This window comes from Rhamphochromis longiceps, linkage group LG10 (assembly GCF_057381845.1).
Source record: "Rhamphochromis longiceps isolate RC_006_pf linkage group LG10, R_longiceps_female_GT1.1, whole genome shotgun sequence".
Lineage (NCBI taxonomy): Eukaryota > Metazoa > Chordata > Actinopteri > Cichliformes > Cichlidae > Rhamphochromis > Rhamphochromis longiceps.
The window spans coordinates 34,371,831-34,391,457 of record NC_140566.1 but is presented as its reverse complement, the minus strand read 5'-3'; the positions used below and the strand labels follow the sequence as shown (position 1 = coordinate 34,391,457).

General features: G+C 43.0%; 1 protein-coding gene across 2 annotated transcripts in view; it reads right to left on the bottom strand.

Annotated features, from left to right (window-relative positions):
- Window positions 1–19,627, bottom strand: part of LOC146661278 (glutamate receptor 1-like) — a 111,363-nt gene that overhangs the window by 28,991 nt on the left and 62,745 nt on the right. For both annotated transcript variants that reach the window (XM_085421382.1, XM_085421383.1), the window contains 9 exons: window positions 14,153–14,206; window positions 13,535–13,693; window positions 8,606–8,773; window positions 7,968–8,072; window positions 6,725–6,835; window positions 6,137–6,343; window positions 2,552–2,767; window positions 2,161–2,281; window positions 1,922–2,063 (listed from right to left, as the gene is read on the bottom strand). In XM_085421382.1, the coding sequence (XP_085277508.1) occupies window positions 1,922–2,063; window positions 2,161–2,281; window positions 2,552–2,767; window positions 6,137–6,343; window positions 6,725–6,835; window positions 7,968–8,072; window positions 8,606–8,773; window positions 13,535–13,693; window positions 14,153–14,206 (1,283 nt within the window). The remainder of the gene's footprint in view (window positions 1–1,921; window positions 2,064–2,160; window positions 2,282–2,551; window positions 2,768–6,136; window positions 6,344–6,724; window positions 6,836–7,967; window positions 8,073–8,605; window positions 8,774–13,534; window positions 13,694–14,152; window positions 14,207–19,627) is intronic.

Below are 19,627 nucleotides of genomic sequence, written 5' to 3'. Positions count from 1 at the left end.
AGGTCTTGGCATGTTTGCTTAGACTGCTGCCTCCACAATCCATAGAATCCAATCCAAGAAGCAAAAGATGGGTGGATGAAACATGACCAAATGTAATATGAACAACAGAAGGAGAAAGCTATTCCTTAAATTTATTTTGAGAAATGTCAGCAACTATTTTAAAGCATCAGGTATGACTGGCGATTTAAGATTCCCATGACCACTAAAATGAATGTTATGACTCTCTAACCATTCATTTAGACAGAGGCTTGAATTAAGTAAGGCAAAATAACTCATTAGGGGCGCTGTTAAGATGATTGTCAACCACAGGATTTCATTGGCAGCCTGGATCCAGAACAGAACTGGTCCTAGAACAGCACAATTACCCACACATATACTGGTACGTAGCCCTGAATTGCCTACCCCCAACAGGGAACTAATCCCCACCCAGGATTACTCCAAAAATAAGAAAGGCAAAATAATAAAAGAGTGCCCAACGGAAAAACTTAAAAAGCTCAGCTGGACACTCACCTAACTTAACTGGGAAGTTGTGGTTCTCAAAAGGTGACAAAGCAAGATAATCAAAACCAAATCCAACTTGAAACTCCCTTTTCAAAGATCCCGGGCGAGCCCCCACTTGTTACGTTCCCCTAAAAGGGTCCAGGCAATGAGGGGGAAGTAACAAGAAGTGTCCAGGTCAGAAAAAGGAGTCAAGGAGGCAAAAGGGTTAAATTAAATAGTTTTATTAGAATTAGCTCAACTAAAGGAGACGGACAAGCCGCTATCACCATTTAAGGAAAACAAACAAAACTCAAGCGTTGGTCAATAAAGTAAAAAGTAAGTCAAAAAGAGAGAGCAGCTCACTAACTGCAAATACACCAAACGCACAACTCACTAGCTGCAAACACACTAATGGCACTCTGGCCCAGAGCTCACCTTTTCCTGGGCTTAAATCTCCTTGATTACTGACAAGAGTCAGCTGCACAAAAGGGAAAGGTGGCACCTCAGGCAGAAGAGGTGGTGGGACACGCCCACACAGGCACTTTCAGGAGGAGGCCCTGCTAGGGCCGTAACATTATGGTATTATTAACGGACATCCAGTGAGAAAGGTCCAGCCCTCTCATAGGTCCATGTACACAGCAAGACATGCTAAAGGTAATGCCAAGAAGAATCGTCACAACTGTAAAAGTCTGATTGAGGCAAAAGTGCGACTATAACTGCCTTCTTATACAACATGTATAAGATGTTATCTGTATGCAACATACAGATAACATCTCATGAAATCTGGCTTAGGGATCATGAGGAAGACAATCACTGTAATGGTTCAAAATACACACACAGTGACACACTTACATACATATGAGGACACGCACAAGCGCACAGACTGTAGCAGATCCAAAATAGAAAGAGCCTCAGGCCTTAATGCAGCGGTAACATACAACAAACCCGGCAGCATGTCACACAGAATCGGCCGCATTTCATGATACATGTGTGCATCAATAATGCAGCTGAGAGTGTATCATAAAGCTGCGTGTGTGTTCTCGTGTTTGCGAGGTCCTCTGTAACAGCACTCATACAGATTTCACAGAACGTCTTTGTTTGGTTCGTTTCAATTTTTAATTCTTAAAAACGTTGCACTCTCCACTGACACCAGAAAAATAGTAAAGTTGCTCCAGTAAAACAGACACAAACTGCTCCCGTGTGGGATACCTAATTAATAAGTGAAATTAAAATTACAGTGATCATTGAGACCTTTTGGCTGATCATAAAATAAAGTAAAACAAAAATAAAATAAATGTGTAATACAGAAGTTAAGAAAAATGAATTACAGGAACCGTTTCGAACATTTTGGTTTACAATAAAATTGCATCATTGCATCACAAAATGGCAAAACCCCAATATTTCACAAAAGCATGTAAGGCGCTAGAAGATAAGTAATTACCTGGGAGAGATGTCACAGCCCTGCTGCATAAACGCTCCGAGTGAGAACCACAGAGAATTAAAGATGCCAAAGTCATTGGTGCATTCTGGGGTCTCCTTTTCCTTCTGCTGGTTCTGGTTCTGCCCCTGAGCCTGGGAGAACCCTAACAGAGGAAACAATCAAAAATATAAAAGATGAAGGTTCGGTTTCTGTTGTTACAAGAATAAACGTAAAAAAAAAAGACATATATGCTGAGATACCTGGAGAGTGGGTATGTTCTGCGGATGAAGAGGCCTGAGCTCTTCGAGAAGAAGAGGGAGCAGTTTCATCTTCATCATCAGACTCCTCACCGTTCCATTCGTAAGGACTGAACCGACTCACCTGTTTAAGATAAAAAACAAAACAAAAAAAAAACAAGGATCCTCAGTTTAACAGTAAACTTAAAGAATTAGATGTCACTTACTCTTCTAGTCCTAACAGCCTTTGGAGTCATTTCTACAGTATGTGAAGCAATCAAAAATCATTTTAATGTCACTGACTAGGCTTGCACCAGCTCCGTCCACCCATCCATCCATCCGTCTTTCACAAAGTATCATGTTAGCTAACATTAGTTAAAAGAAAGCTTTCTTTATCCAGTCTGCCCAGTCTCACCAGGAAGAGCACCACGCTGACCCCGATGTAGGCAAAGACGATGCACATCCAGATCTCGTAGGCCAGCGGGTCGAGGAAAGAGAAGACGCCCGGTTTGGACTTGGTAGGTTTCTTGATCATGATGGAGATTCCCAGAGACATGAAGGGTTTTGTGAAGTCGATCACCTGCTCTCGCACCAGAGTGATGGTCAGCGGGGCCACTGCCATGTCCGCCTTCTGCAGGAGGAGAGACACAAAACCCTTTGCTAAAAGAAAAGCATCTGTATGTATGGAAGCACATTATCATATGTCCACAACAGATATCCAAATTTGCAGTTTTTCTCGATTGCTTAAACACATTTCTTGAAACTATGCCTCGTATTCCCAAAACAGTAAAAACAAATCCATAACGTCTCACCCAATTTCCCAAACGTATTTTCAGGTCAAAATGAAGCTCTACACTTAAAACCAAAAACCATAATGTTTAATGTGATATTATGGTTTTTGGCGCAAGAGCCACAATGTCACATTAAACTTAACTCCGAGGCGCTCATAACATAATTTGGTTTTCTGTGTGAATTAATTTGCCAATTGTGGATTGTGGGTTCAAGGTGTTATGGTGAGAAAGTATATTCTATTTTCGCTTAAGGTTTCTGTGACATAATTATAACAGACTTTTTGTAATTATTAGGTGCATGCATACTCACACAGGCCACCTTATTAATACAACTGTGAAATCCAAAATCTGCCATAGGTTTAACTTATATACCTGTATATATTGTCAGAAAGGTGATTACTGGACTCGCATTAATGCACACTTGAAGAAAAATGAGGTTGTAACCTGTGTGTTGTGGGGTTGCAAATTCAAAACAAACATCTTAGGATCTTTTTAATCCCATAAGATCTGGAAACACAGGTTTTATTTAACAAAAAAATGACTGATTAACCATTAACAGTGCCTGCTGTTATTTTAAAATAATTTTATGTGATTTCAGATAAAATGCAGCATTCAAGTCCATCCCAGCCATGCCTTTATAGTCAAGGTTTCTGCTTGAGTTTCTCTCTGAAAGTCTGCTGAGAGTGTTTGCAAAGTGATCGGGGGAGCAGGGCACAAAGCTAAAGGATGTAGCTGCCATGATGACATTAAGAACTTCAAAATTCTTTAACTACAAAGTGTATATGTATTGCATTAGGTCAGTAAAAGATTTTTATGCTGCATCCATTAAAACAGTCAACTATTACCTGTGAGTACAGATTCCACTGAAGGGATGCCATAATTTTCATCATGCATTTACTGGCCTACTGTGAGAAATTGATCATATATATATATATATATATATATATATATATATATATATATATATATATATATATATACCCACACCCAGCACGCCCCTGCGGGCGGTTTATCCTTCAAGCTCGGGTCCTCTGGGAGCTTGAGGGTCCTGCGCAGTATCTTAGCTGTTCCCAGGACTGCGCTCTTCTGGACAGAGATCTCCGATGTTATTCCCGGGATCTGCTGGAGCCACTCGCCTAGCTTGGGAGTCACCGCACCTAGTGCTCCGATTACCACGGGGACCACCGTTACCTTCACCCTCCACATCCTCTCGAGCTCTTCTCTGAGCCCTTGGTATTTCTCCAGCTTCTCGTGTTCCTTCTTCCTGATGTTGCTGTCATTCGGAACCACTACATCGATCACTACGGCCGTCTTCTTCTGTTTGTCTACCACCACTATGTCCGGTTGGTTAGCCACCATCATTTTGTCCGTCTGTATCTGGAAGTCCCACAGGATCTTAGCTCGGTCATTCTCCACCACCCTTGGGGGCATCTCCCATTTTGACCTCGGGACTTCCAGGTTATACTCGGCACAGATGTTCCTGTACACTATGCCGGCCACTTGGTTATGGCGTTCCATGTATGCCTTGCCTGCTAGCATCTTACACCCTGCTGTTATGTGCTGGATTGTCTCTGGGGCATCTTTACACAGCCTGCACCTGGGGTCTTGCCTGGTGTGATAGACCCCAGCCTCTATGGATCTTGTACTCAGAGCTTGTTCTTGTGCTGCCATGATTAGTGCCTCTGTGCTGTCTTTCAGTCCAGCTTTGTCCAGCCACTGGTAGGATTTCTGGATATATATATATATATATATATATATATATATATATATATATATATATATATATATATATATATATACAAGCTCTGAGCACAAGATCCATAGAGGCTGGGGTCTATCACACCAGACAAGACTCCAGGTGCAGGCTGTGTAAAGATGCCCCAGAGACAATCCAGCACATAACAGCAGGTTGCAAGATGCTAGCAGGCAAGGCATACATGGAACGCCATAACCAAGTGGCCGGCATAGTGTACAGGAACATCTGTGCCGAGTATAACCTGGAAGTCCCGAGGTCAAAATGGGAGATGCCCCCAAGGGTGGTGGAGAATGACCGAGCTAAGATCCTGTGGGACTTCCAGATACAGACGGACAAAATGGTGGTGGCTAACCAACCGGACATAGTGGTGGTAGACAAACAGAAGAAGACGGCCGTAGTGATCGATGTAGCGGTTCCGAATGACAGCAATATCAGGAAGAAGGAACACGAGAAGCTGGAGAAATACCAAGGGCTCAGAGAAGAGCTCGAGAGGATGTGGAGGGTGAAGGTAACGGTGGTCCCCGTGGTAATCGGAGCACTAGGTGCGGTGACTCCCAAGCTAGGCGAGTGGCTCCAGCAGATCCCGGGAACAACATCGGAGATCTCTGTCCAGAAGAGCGCAGTCCTGGGAACAGCTAAGATACTGCGCAGGACCCTCAAGCTCCCAGGCCTCTGGTAGAGGACCCGAGCTTGAAGGATAAACCGCCCGCAGGGGCGTGCTGGGTGTTTTATATATATATACATTTTTTTTTTTGAAAGGTTACTGGTGGATGCCAGCAACTATCTTGGAAGAGAACAATACAATCTGTTATAAGGCCTCCATTTGAAAATAGCGGATTTGATACTAGAATATAATAGCAACATGTAATCTGAAGATAACATGTAGTATTTAAGTGACCAAGTAATATTGGGGTAAAAGTTACTGAATGGTGTTGGGATAAAGTGAGAAAATTGTGCAGGATTAAAATATTCTAAGAGCTCAAATTACTTCATCAAAACATGTTTAAGTCACATTTTATCAACGCAAATTGCACAGGTTTATTGAACATGAATAAAGTGTGTTAATTTAACTCAATTGTTTAAGTTGCTGCCAAAGCAAAACATCTGCGTGCAATCAATGTCCACTACTGAATCAAATTAATCCAACATATTTTTTTCAGTGTGCTGAGTCTCCACCAATAACCAGCAAAAGACACTGTCTGAAGCTGCATAGTACTGGGGGGCATCTGGGCTTATGGCATTGGCAGCTTGCACATTTGGAAAGGCACCATCAGTGCTGAAAGGTATAGAACAACATATGCTCAACATGATGATGTAATAAAAGCTGAGAGTTTTTAGCCAAATACAGAAACTGTTAAGATATTCAAAAATGTGCTGTTGGTTTGTTAAAAATAAGATAAAAATAAGGAAAAGAAACATTTTAACTGTGGAAATGAGCACTGCTCACACTCACCCCATACACCAGCTCTCCCACCATGCCATTCCACATCTTTGTTTCAGCGTCTCTGGCACCGTACTTGCCATCACCTACTAGCTCAAGGCGGTACGTGAACCCGACGTGTTTGGCGATCTCTGCGGCGAGCTCAGCACAGTAACCTTCATATTTATCGTTTCCCCAAAACTGCTCGTGGTTCTTCTTTAGCATCATGTAGGGAGCTTCCTGTGAGGAGGCAGAAGTGTGAATGTCACTGCCACTCTACTCGAGTATGTTTAACTTAGATTATTTTACATTGTGCTTCTCTAGTAAAAAGTGCCTCTTCTTTTCTGAGGAAAATGAAAAAAACCCACAGCTGATAAGATGATATAAAGTCTGTGCAAACATCTTTACAGAGTGATGTTAAAGTTGAGTGTATGCTGACTGCAGTCAAGCAGCCAGAGCCTGAAGTTCAACAGGTAACAGGAGCAGTCAGAGATTTGTGACTGTGTGTGAGAACGTTGCCTAATTTGCACAAAATACTTTACTTTTTCCAAACATAACAAGTAATATATTACTGCACTGTGTGAAATATTTGAACTAATCATCTTGCCTTCCCAAACTTACCAGGATGGTAGTGACGATGTAGGTTTTGTTCTGCACATTGTAAAACTCCTCCTGCATCGGCCTGTAGATGGCAGTGTTCACATAGCCTCTCTTCTCATTCCAGAAGCCGATCTGGACACAAAACAGCACCGTTGGACCACAACTCTGTACTTATGTCATCATTACTGAGCCTCCTGCTTACCTTCCTGCTTATTTAACGTATTTGCTATGCTGATTTTGTGATTAATAAAATGTTTTTCATTTACATGTTTATTATGACACTTCAATACACTGTGGCCCATTTCACCTGAGAAAGTTTAGTAAAGTGTGACAGCAGATGGTAGCATTAGTGTGATATCACCTTCATGTGTAAAACAGCAGCACGGATCGTTTCTTCTTTATTAAATAATATTCTTTTAATTAATTATGAATGCTATTTATTTATTTTATTTAATTAAATAAGCTTTTAATTAATTTAAATAAAAAATCTCTTTCATTGTCACTGCTGTGTTAACTGTACTTTGCAGCAGTCACGATAAATATGAAACATGAGCTAAAAGAACAGAGGGTTGAAATCTAAAAGAAATCCCAGGGAGAATTTTGTGTGTATGAGTTGGGAAAACAGACATTTGCATTTTTGCGTTTCCTTCCTCAACAAAAAATATGAGTCACATCTCTGAACTCACTTTTACATTTCATGTCTGCATTTTGCTCAAGTTTTACGGGCCTTTTGAGTCATTTTGTTTAATTATAATTTTGTTATATTATGACTATATTTATTTCTTTGCATCGCTTGTGTTGGTTTGTATCAGGTTTGAGTACTGTTTTTTGTAATTTTGCATCCATTTGCTGTTGTTTTGTGCAATTTGGTGTCTTTTGGGTGTTGTACACTATAAAGTTCCAGGAGCCTCCGGCAATTATTGGAAACATTTATGCATTGGTTTCTTCCATAGCGCCCATCAAACTTTAAGATATCCCACTCTGATGTCTTGTAAACCACAAAGTAAGCAGGACTAAGCAGCTCATCACAATGATAAGTCGTTGTGTGATGCACTGTTTGACGGAATTTAATAGAAAACTGAGAGTCGGCAGATTTCCGCAGCAAACAAACGCAGCAGAGGCTGATTTCACTGATTATCGCAGCTTTAATCTGAGGAGAGGGAGCTAATTACTGGAAGGAGCTGATGCAGTGAAAACCTGCTGAGTGCAATTCCACACAAAACCCGCCTGAACTGAACAAAACAACAAGCGGCGGGAGCAGCACCTTCCTGGGTCCAATGTGGCTGAGCTCCATCACAGTCAAAGTGTAGTTGGTTCGATGTCCGCGCTCATCGAACTGGACGTGACCCGTCAGCCCCTCCAGACGAACCTGTCAACACAAAGAAAAGCAAAGCAAAAATGAAAAACTGCAGGATTTCATAACCAGAAGAGCTCGGCAGCACTGATGGAGAGAGCCCGTTATTTCTGCTTTTAACACTTACATTGATTTTAAATTCCTCTGTGTTTAAAGTGCTTCACGCTCCGTTTGTCTGACATGTTTTTCGATCTACAGACTAGGACATTTCTGGGACATTTCAGGACAAAACTTTCATTTTTCATTTCCTCTGAGCTGCTGGAGCAGCCTGAGGATCTGAGAACAGCTCGGAGTTAATATTTACTTTCTCAGAGGACCTAAAAATATTGGTGTTTTTAAAGAGGGAGTATTCTCCTCATTCCAACCTCCATATTTCTATACGTGATTTACAGTTCAAAATAATCCTTATTTATCTCCCTTTAAACTAACTTTTCTGATTGGCTGTTTTTCACAAACACAAGCTTTGAAGAGCAGGTGGGTGGGGCTTCTGTGGCAGCTGCTCCCTCTGGACCCACTCTCAGTTCTGCCTGTGTGCTGTTTATGCATACCTGCTGCAGGGCTCTCTGGATATCGATGCCCTGTCCCCACGGAGCGGGCGGGTTGGCCAGGCACTCCCCTGCGTTGCCCCGGCGAGAGATGTCGATCCGTTGCCTCCGCAGATTCTGGAATGCCGTTGCCATGACGCTGACACCATCATAGGTCAGAGCTCCTGTGTACTGAGTGGTCAGGCAGGAGGAAAGTGGTTAAAATCCTGATCCTGTTCACAGTTTTATTGGTGACACAATGAGACAAGATTTTGCTTTACATACACAGAAATGTGGTTTTTTTTGTACTTTCCTTAAATAGATTCAAAATAGAAGTAGAATAGAAGAAACAAGTGGGAATAAAAGCAATGGGGCAGATGGAAAAGTATCTGTGAATGATAGTTTGTATTTGTGTCACTGCTGCTTTAGCCTGAACAACGCCTGTTAATTCCTTTTGCTTCAGGAGAGTGACGATCTTGAAGTGCAGCTACAAATGACCATTTATCTGTCCTCTGGGAAGCAGGGAAAGCTGTGATGAGAGCTAAAATAATTTCTTTCTCATCACTTAAGAAGAAAGAAGAAAACAAAAATGTTCAGGAATTAGAAAAAAACATCAAATCCTTAGAAAAAGCCTATGTGTCCCACCAAGATCAAGAAATTTTGAACAAAATACGCAAAACAAAACCAGAATGAAATGAAATTATTAATAAAAAGACTCAATTGTTAGTACAAAGACTTTGGTTCCAAAATTTTGAACACGGTAACAAATCCGGACAATTTCTAGCTAACCAGTTAAAAATCAATAAAGAAAAAACAACTATATGAGCTGTTAAAGATTTATCTGGGAATACAATATATGACCTTAAAAAAATTAAACAAAAATTTTAGGGATTTCTATGAAACTTTAAATACACCACAAATAACCCCATCTACAAACGAAATTGATCAATTTCTCGACAACGTAACTCTTCCAAAATTATTAGATACCCAAGCAATGGCACTGGATTCGCCACTGACGCCAGGTGAACTCCAGGAAGCTCTGATAAGTATGCCCAATATAAGGCTCCAAGTCCAGACGGCTTTCCTGCAGAATTTTACAAAGAATTCTGGACGATTCTGGCACCAGTTTTTCACAGAATGTTGGAGGAAATCAAAGAAATTGGCAGACTACCACCAAATATGAACTCTGCAAATATTAGTCTCTTAGTAAAACCAGGCAAAGACCCTGTATTTCCTTCAAGCTATCGTCCAATATCCCTTATAAATGTAGACCTTAAAATAATCTGCAAAGCTCTCTCAAAGAAATTAGAGAAAATAACCCCCCTCGTAATTCATCCTGACCAAACTGGTTTCATAAAAGGTAGGCACTCATCAACAAACACATGTAGATTACTTAATTTAATAAACTACTCATGCAGTAAAAACATTGAAACCATAATATTGTCTCTTGATGCAGAAAAAGCATTTGACAGAGTTAACTGGAAATTTCTATTTGTAACTTTACACAAATTTGGTTTTGGAAACTCTTTCATAAGCTGGTTAAAAATATGATATAATTCCCCAACAGCTTGTGTCAGAACAAATGACCAAACATCCTCCAGCTTCTGTCTCCTGAGGGGCACCAGGCAGGGATGCCCACTCTCCCCTTCACTGTTTGCAATTTTTATTGAGCCACTAGCAGCAGCAATTAGAAAGGCTACAACAAGTACGGGCATAAAATGTAAGAATGTAGAACATAAAATCAGTCTCTATGCTGATGATGTGTTACTTTTTCTCCAAAACTCACAAACCAATCTCTCTGGGGTAACTGCATTGATAAACTCTTTCTCAAGAGTCTCAGATTACTCAATTAACTGGTCAAAATCTACAGTTCTTCTGAGTATTTGCTCCTTCTATAATTCTTCATCTACCCGACTGCAATCTGGAAATATTAAATATTTAGGTATCAATATGTCTCCTAAGCTTGCAGAATTAACTAAATTAAACCACATCCCACTTTTAAAGACAGTAGAAGGCGATCTAGCTAGATGGAAATCTCTACCCATGTCACTCATGGGAAGGGTCGCCGCTATAAAAATGATGGTCTTGCCAAAAATAAACGATTTTACAGCCCTATGCATTGCCAAGAAAACAGTCCTCATTAACTGGAAAAATAAAAATAATCTTAATTCTAGCAAATATAAAAACCCTCTGATAGATCACATTAGTCTTGAGACAGCCTCTGCCATCACATTTGATCAATCCCTCTGGGCTCCTTTGATCGGCTTCATCACCTAGTGGGGGTGGGGGTGGGGGGGTCATAGTTTGGTCCTGCCTTCTCTAGTGTGGTTGATATGGGGGTAGGGAAGGCCTTAGGGCGTCTGGGGATTCTCTAGGGACGTTTTCCCAGGAGGGCCTAACGCGGGGGTTGTGGCCATGACCTGGTTAGGGGCTCTGGTGGCGAGAGGGTCTGTGCTGGCGGACGTTGGTTACTGGCCTGGTAGCCTGGCTGCCCCAGGGTGAGTCCGGGATGGGCGTGGAGGCTTGAGGGTTTGGGGGTGCTCTGCCCCCGGGCTGGGGCTCTGGCTGGGCCTTGGGTCCTGGTTGTTGTGTCGCCAGGGTGGTGGGCGGGTGGGTGCATGGGGGCTCAGCCCCAGTGCGGGGGACCTCTGGTGCATCTGCCCAACTGGAGGGCTCTCTAACTGGTGGGGAGGCTGTTACATCTTTGCAGGAGGTCTCCTCTCTACAGGAGCTCACTCTGCAGGTGGGGGAGAGATATTGGAGAGGTGGAGAATGACTCAAGCTGAGTGTCTATTGTCTTGTGTAGTCTGGGAGAAGATTGGATGATGGGGTGGGTGCAGTTTTCTCTCTGGTGGGGTCGGGTGGGCTGCCCCGGACTCTGTGGGGCCGGGTGGTGCTGCTGCTGTGGGCCCCGGTCCGGATGGGCCTGGGCCCCCTTGCTCTGGTGGATTCCAGAGTGTGGGGGTGCCTACTGGGGTCAGTGGGAGAGCTGGCCCCAGAGAGGGGCCGCTTGCCCCTCCTTTTCTTCCCTCCCCATCCTCAGCTGCCTCACTCTGCCTCACTCTTCCTGCTCCACCACACCCACACACAGGCAGGGCTTGGGGTGCAGGTGTCTCACCAGGGTGCAGGGGAGGTACTCCCCTTCTGTCCCCTTCTGGCTGCCTGTGCCTCAATTTAATTCCGCAACCTAGACACCTAGACATTACTCATATTCTCATAACACATACATATAGGGCTTTGAGGGTGGGCACGTTATACAGTGTCCAGAGGATGGTCTTTGTATTCAAACCCACCTTTGGTGCTGGTGCCCTACCCTCAATTTTAAATGCATATAGACATTAAGGGTTTTCGGGAGGAGCCGTGCTGCTCTCTGGCTGGAAGCACCATGCCCTCCTGTGTTTTAAATGCACGTTAGAACAGCACGCAGCAACACTACATATGAGCGGGCGGAGGGAGGTATGGGGTCTTCACTCACCCCCGTTTTGTTAGCCGTCGGGGCTGGGGGGCTGGGTGGAGGTGCTCTGGGAGCAGGGGTACCTGGACCTGGGATTTAGAGTATGTTTGGGGAGTGTGAATGTGTGTACAGTGTCTATTTGTGTCTGTCTCCACATCGGGTGAGTGCAAAGTATTTGTTTGTGTATATGGGGGTGGGAATACACGTTTATGTCCGCGTGCACCTGTTGGTCTGTGTCTATATGTCAGCTTGGGTCTTAGACTCCACCTCGCTGGGAACATCTCAGGCTCTCCAAAGTACGGAGGTCTATCTCCCCTCACCACACTCCCCCTGCCAGTGGCTGATGCCCTCAGACGTTGGTGTGTTGGTGGTTCTTGGTGTCTGGGGCTGGGCACTCATGTATGTACTGTCTCACTCCTGGTGGCCGATTGGCGGGACCTGGCGCCTGTGGCCCGGCAAGGCCCCTTCCGGGGGGTGGGGTGCCCTCAGGCCTCTGGGCCTGCTGGCTGCCAGCACAGCCCGCGGGCACATCACTGCAACCCCCTCTGGCCTCTGCTCTGTGGCTGCTGGTTGACCTTTCGTTTGAGGCTCTCCTCAGCTCTTCCCAGGAGGGTGGCACAGTTGCCCCCCTGGTGGTCCTCCTTGGGTCCTCGTACTCTGGGGCCTCTGGATGTCTGGGGCCTGGATCTCCTCCATACCTGCTTCATGCCCTGGGGGACGGGGCTATGACTCCCCAGACCCCCTAGCAGATCGTTACATGGAGAAACCTTTGGAATACAAGCGTGCTGATCCACACAGGTGTACACAGACACAAACTACACCTTTCTTGGCTGCTACCTCAAAGCACATTGTGCGCTGTCGATCTTGTGTGCTGCACAATAACATGTAATATTCAGTATCTACTGTTAGCTAGTTTATTGTGATGGTGTTGTATTTATTATGTTGCTCTTTTTTGTTTGTTTTCTCTTCTGTTTTTTCTTATCTCCATACAGGTGATCCAGGTGTTTTTTCTTTCTTCCCCCTTTATCACCGTCTCCTCTCTCCTCCTCTATTTTTCTTTCTCTCCCTCTCTTTCTTTCATTCTTCCTCCCTGTCCAATCCCCCAGTCATGTCTGTCCCGTCTATAACAACCGAGAATCAAATAAAAGAAATACTTAAAATAAAGTATTTAATAAAAATAATGGACCAATATGGCCATGATGATCCAATCGGTAAAGTAAATCCACTTGGCATCTTTCTTGACCTTCAGACAACAATTCTGATGGCTAAAGATCCAAACAGGACAGGCAAAAAAACAAAACAAAAAAAACCAAACCCAAATGACCATTTATATCACACCTGTAAAAAAATGTCAGAACAACAATGTCAGGATCATTTATACTGGGAGGATACAATTCAGATTTCCTCACAAAGAAAAAGTATGAAAACACTGTGTGTGTGTGTGTGTGTGTGTGTGTGTGTGTGTGTGTGTGTGTGTGTGTGTGTGTGTGTGTGTGTACCTTGAGCCTCCTGCGAGCCACTTTGAGGTCTTTGTTGTCGAAGTCCAGCCAGTTCTGATTGATCTTCTGCACAGCGGGATCCGACCGATTCACCAGTTGGAAGCCGGTCACGTTCGGTCCGAGCTTCTGAAATTCTGTGACGTTCAGGTCCAAGAAGCCCTAACACACACACACACACACACACACACACACACACACACACACACACACACACACACACACACACACACACACACACACACACAAAGGAAAGCAACAGGTTTCACTGCCTGAACTTTCACTGCATCCCATAAAACCCTGTCTTCGGTATAGATAAACAATGACATGCACACTTTGGTGATGAAAAATGACATCATTGTCTGGAAGTTATTTGCACTACTCTGTGTTTCGAGTTTAGTTTAGTGTTAAAAGAAAGCCTGCATATTTCCAAATGTATTTGGAAATTTCTAGCTCTTTAAACTTATGAACTGAAATGCTGCAGTTTATTTGGAAACAGCTCCACATGCAGACAACAGCGAGCACTTTCACGTCTCTGGAAAGTTTGTGCAAACTGTTAAAGTCATCTGCATACGTCCTTAACCTCAGCCCTGTGTGTGGGGAAGCTGAGCCTGAACTCACCAGATTGGCAAGGATGTAGTGGTAGTTCTTCAAGTTCCTCTTCTGAGCAGCAATCTGAGCAGGAGCGAGAGGCACAGTAAATGATATGCTAATTACATTTTCCTGATGTTTCTAATGATGATAAAAAGCACCAATCACACATTCATCACAATCATCGCCATGTGTGTGTGTGTCCTCTCAAACAGCTGCTAATTGGAAGACTCGGCTGCTCTTTGAGGAATTAATTGCCCATCTTTGCCATCAGGAGGAGCTGGAAAGAAAGCAAGAAGCTCTCCTCAGATTCATGACTCCACTGACAGACGACAGGAAGGAAGGAAGATGGAGAGAAAGGAGAAAGTTTATGAAGAGGAGGAGCAGGTGTTGTTTGACGCCTTCCTCTCAGGTCCGGCTTTTAATGAGCGGCAGTCGAAGAGCGTTCGCGAACAGCTGCTCTGCATCACTGGGCACTTCTGGAGGAGGAAGGGAGGAGAACGCTGCTGAAGCGTCCCTCCTCTTAAACCTCCTCCTCTCCTTTTGCTTCCAGCCAACACTTCATTCCTCTGGTTTCTTTTGGTGTTCATTCACAGCAAACACATTCAGCTGATAATAATTTTCATATTGTGATCAAACACTTAACAGTTGTTATAATAAATGTGTACAAAACAGTGAAAGATGCACGTTGCAGTTTTACTCAGTCAAAGAATTGAATATCGAACAGCAACAGCAACACTGTCACCAAAACCTGCAGTTCATCTGATGGCCACAGTCCCCATAGTCTCACCTGTTTAAACTCTTGTACTAGAGTCCCTGACCTGGACCCGTGGACCATATCTGGAGCTTTTGTAATGCAGTTATCTAACACACCAGGTTTATCCTTGCTTTGCTTGGAACTTTGCTCTGATTAGCAGAAACATGCATCTCTTAACTGAGCAGGAGCTAACTTAGCCTTCTGTGTGAGCTGCTTTAGTTTAAATGATACGAGTGTTCAGAAAAATCCATCACTAGATGAGGAAAAAGGAGAAGAAAATATGACATTTTCCTGAGTTAGTAGGAGTGAAAAGTGCTTTTCTGCCTGTTTAGATTTATGGCCTCAGCTCAGAGTTTTTCTCGGTTGTAAAGAAGGTTAGCGTTGACTGCTCAGCTTTGTACTGGGAACACAACACATTACCACACCTGACCTGGACGCACATTAGTGAACACCTTCATAACTTCTTAGTATGAAGTTGAGATGATTTTTAACTGGTTTTTACTCAGGTATAACGATATAACATACAGGCTGTCTGGACTTAAAAAATTATTTTTCAGGAGTAACTTGTTTGTTCTCTCATGTCCAAAATGGTTTTTGAATTATGTTATTGTAAAGTTCACATAATATGACCCTGTCTGTGTGCAGACAGCAGTACACTCTGCATGTTTTGTGCGACTGTGATACCAAAGATCTCCCTAAAGCTCGAGCACGAGTTACGGTCATTTACAGGGTGCTGGTGCAGTGGGCCCACAGCTGGACCACAAGCTTGTGAAAGCTGTCAGTGTTTTGTTGTTGTTGTTATTTTTATCACCTTGTCATTTATTGATTTATCAGTCCCAGTCGGACCGTTATGATCTCCTGACTTTTGCCACGTCGTGGAGCTGAAAGAAAATGGATTTTGTTTATCTGGATGTTGAGTTTTCAGTCGTTGTTATGTGACACATCAGTATCAGCTGCAGTCACTGGTTTCTCCCACTGAAAACTCTGCGTCCACATGATTAGAATCAACTTTCTGTAAAAATCAGTCTTCCATCTGAAGTCACCGACGTCATCCACTGGAAACTTTCACCCCATCCAGCTGGACTAAATGAACCAATTTGAGCCAAAGCAAGCGCCACCTGATCATTTCAGCCAAACTAAACGGTGATGCTGAAGCCAATGGCTTCATTTCACAGATCCAACAAGCCACCTGATACTTGAGTCTCGTTCAGCCAGCTGGAGCTCAGCAGAAAGAGGAATTTCCCAAATGACAGCTGGTTTCTGGCCAGAGTTCCCACTGAGCACCTTTGGCTTCTCGTCTCTCTCCTGCTGCCCTCTTTCATTCCTCTCTTACAAACTGATCTCAGCTGATACCAAACGTTCCTTCTTCCTGAATTTTGAAGTGTCTCTCTGAAATCAAAGTGTTCCACCAAAATCTGGACAGTAAAGCAGCTGCAGCTGAAGACACTGAGCACGAAATCCAGCTGCTCTGAACACCGAGAGGCTCAAACAGAACAACTCTGTGTTTGTGGGGTCTGTGATAAACATGTATGCATGAAAAGATTATAAAACAACATAAGGACACGAGCCACTGACTTCCTGCTTCATAGTTTTGTTCTTTTACTCTGCCGGAGTAGCTCTGCGTGAATCACAGCCCAAAGCAATCTTTATATATCTCACACTGATTGGCTGCCTCTCGTAAACACAAAGCTCAAAGAGGAGCTGGTTGGGATCAGAGATGACCATATAAGGATTTCCATCCACATGACATCACAGACATTCACGACTGATGAGTTTATAAAACACTCGTTCCATAAAACCAATGAGAAATAATTAACAGGAAAACACAAAGAAATACAACCACAATTAACAGCATCATCATCATCATCATCATCCCTGTGGATAATAAAGCATCATGTCAATACCCTCAGAGTTATTTATTATCTTTGAGGGAACAATTAGTAAAAAATAAACAGACTGATTCTGAAGGTTCTCAGTCATCCAGGTCATGGTAGTCTACAGAGCTTGCAAAGAAAAGTGTCTGGACTTCTTTAAGTTGCTTGAAGACGTTTCACCTCTCATCCGAGAAGCTTCTTCAGTTCTAAGGTCAAATGGTGGAGAGTCCCAGATATTACTCCCACTAGGTTATATCTGGGACTCTCCACCATTTGACCTTAGAACTGAAGAAGCTTCTCGGATGAGAGGTGAAACGTCTTCAAGCAACTTAAAGAAGTCCAGACGCTTTTCTTTGCAAGCTCCTTTGAAAACAGACTGATTAATATAAAACGTGCTTGGTGTTATAACCAGCTCTGAGCTTCAGTATTATGGGATGTATCATAACTGCACTAGTGTAACGTCGCTGAAGTAGAGGAACACACGTCTTTTCTGATAAATCACTGCAGGAAACTTCAAAAAGTCCATTTTAGGTAAAACCTCGATCACCATGTCAGAGAGAGAGCTGCTTGAAGCAAGTCAGAACATAAAAAGCTCACGTTCTAGCTGTGAGTCATTTTCTAAAATACCAGCCTTCGGTGCTTGTTTGAGAACTTTTCCAGTCTGATAGAGTGAAGTTTTTATCCTGCCAGCTGGGACCTGGGCCTGCTTCTGTCACCAGACTGTGAATGATGATGATCTTCGTATATAACGCCCGCCTTTCTATAGTACCAGGAAAATGACTGTGCAGAATCCGTCTGCTACATTACATTTAGAGGGATATCTTTGTCCTTATAATGTAATATTGATTTGTTTGCAGGTTTTAACAGATCTTAAACGTGTTTTTCAGTTTCATATTTCTATCTTCTGTGATTAACAAGTTATGAGGCTTTAAAGATGCCAAAAAATCATTTGAAAGCACCAAATTGAATCCACCTCAGGTACGCTGAGGCCTGAAGCTCTGAAAGTTTTTACAGTATGAAGATGAAATGCCTCAAGTTAATGTTTTATATATTATTGTGTTTATTTATTAAAGTTATATAAAGAATAATCCACAGATTCTGAAAGAGTCACCTGGGAAATATTTTCACATTTGGTTATTTTATATAAAAGAACCAAAAAGCATAATTATTTCTAAAAGCTGGAATATCTCTGTGGGCAGGAGCTCCGAGCACCGCAGCCAAATCCGGCCTCCTGGAGTCTCCCTGGATAAGCTTTCCCGCCCCCCCGCTCTTTGTGCTCTTATGTGCTGCTATTGGTTGGTACGATCCGTGACACAGGAGTACTGGTTATCACTGAAAACACTTGTACTGTGAAATTTATGACTATAAAATACTTTGTAAATGTTGCTAGAAAATTAGAAGATATAATATGGAATCCTGTGGAAAAAGAAAGTTTTGTTTTTTTCGATTTTAGGAACACTAAACCTAAAATATAAATTATTCAAATTTCTCTTTCCCAGGACTTTTTTCTCACAAATGAACCAAACAGTCGTCAGTGCTGTAACGATGTTAAAGAGGCTCATTAGGAGATCATTTGGGGACGATTCTGCTCTTTTCCAGTCCCATAATTGAATTCTTCAACACCAGCAGCTGTGTGTGAGTCACAGCGTTAGCAAAAACAAAGACAGCTGAGAAGTCACTGAAGAAATCCTAACCGTGAACCCTTCCACCTTCAGGTTCACACCTATCTGTGGTGCTCTGACGACGCCTCTTCAGACTCTACTGTCGCACTAACACTGGCTCTAATAGGCTCTTAACAGCTGGCAGACAACAGCAGCTTCCCAGAGGGAGCCAAGGGGATGAAAAGAAGCACAGTAACAGTGCCAAGCTGAGCCGAGCCGAGCCAAAACTGTGCCGAGTCTCGGGGAAAAAAGCTGTGCTATGTGGTGAGTTTTAGTCATGCAGAGTGGCACCTAATCCTGCGGCTCCCTCTCCTAACAGCAGACAGGTTGTTGAGCTTTTTAAAGCCTGATATCTGTTGAATCTTCCAAACAGAAACTGTCATTAAATTTAATACATGAGGTCTAATTAATCTTTGACTGCCATCTGGTTATTACTTTCTGCGCCACGCTGAATCTGAAATCTGTTTCTTTTTCACACACAGTCAGTATCAGCTCATCAGGGCCGCATTGTTCTGTTCACTTTAGCTCCGCTGCTCGTCGCGTCGAGGGTTTGCTTACACACGAGCTTCTCATTAACCGACACCGAGAACGGGATCATCCCAGACGAGTCTGAGTTAAAGTGCCGCTGTTATTCTCAATAAAGGGGAAAATACTCTGATTCAATACAATGCAGTTGGTGTCTGTAATCCCTGCAGGCCAAAGCACTCCGGTTTCATAGTATTGGATCTGTATGATGTCATGAGGGGCCAATCAGAAAAATACTGTAACTGTCTTGTTATAGCAGTGGTATGGTTTCTAATCACTAATATGGTAGCAGTGGTTAGAGGGTTGGTGTGTACTGATACAGCAGCTTGGCCTTCAAGCCTGCTCACATCAAATGTTATATACAAAAACATGACATTGGTCCTTGTTGAGTTTTTAATGTCTCTTAGAATCATTAAGTTTCCTTTTTAGACTCCTCCAGGGCCGAAATTTTCCAAAATGAAAAATATGCACATATTGAACAAAATGATTTCCTGTTAGAGCTGGAGTACCATCTGGAAAACTCCAGAGCTGTGTTTGAATTGGATTAGACTATCTACTGGTGTTTTGTTTCTGTGGCACAACTTCTGATATTTCACATCCATTCATCCTCTTCCACTTATTCTTGTCAAGTTCATGGTGCTGGAGAATATTTGATATATGAATCTACGGTTTCAACGCAACCATTCTT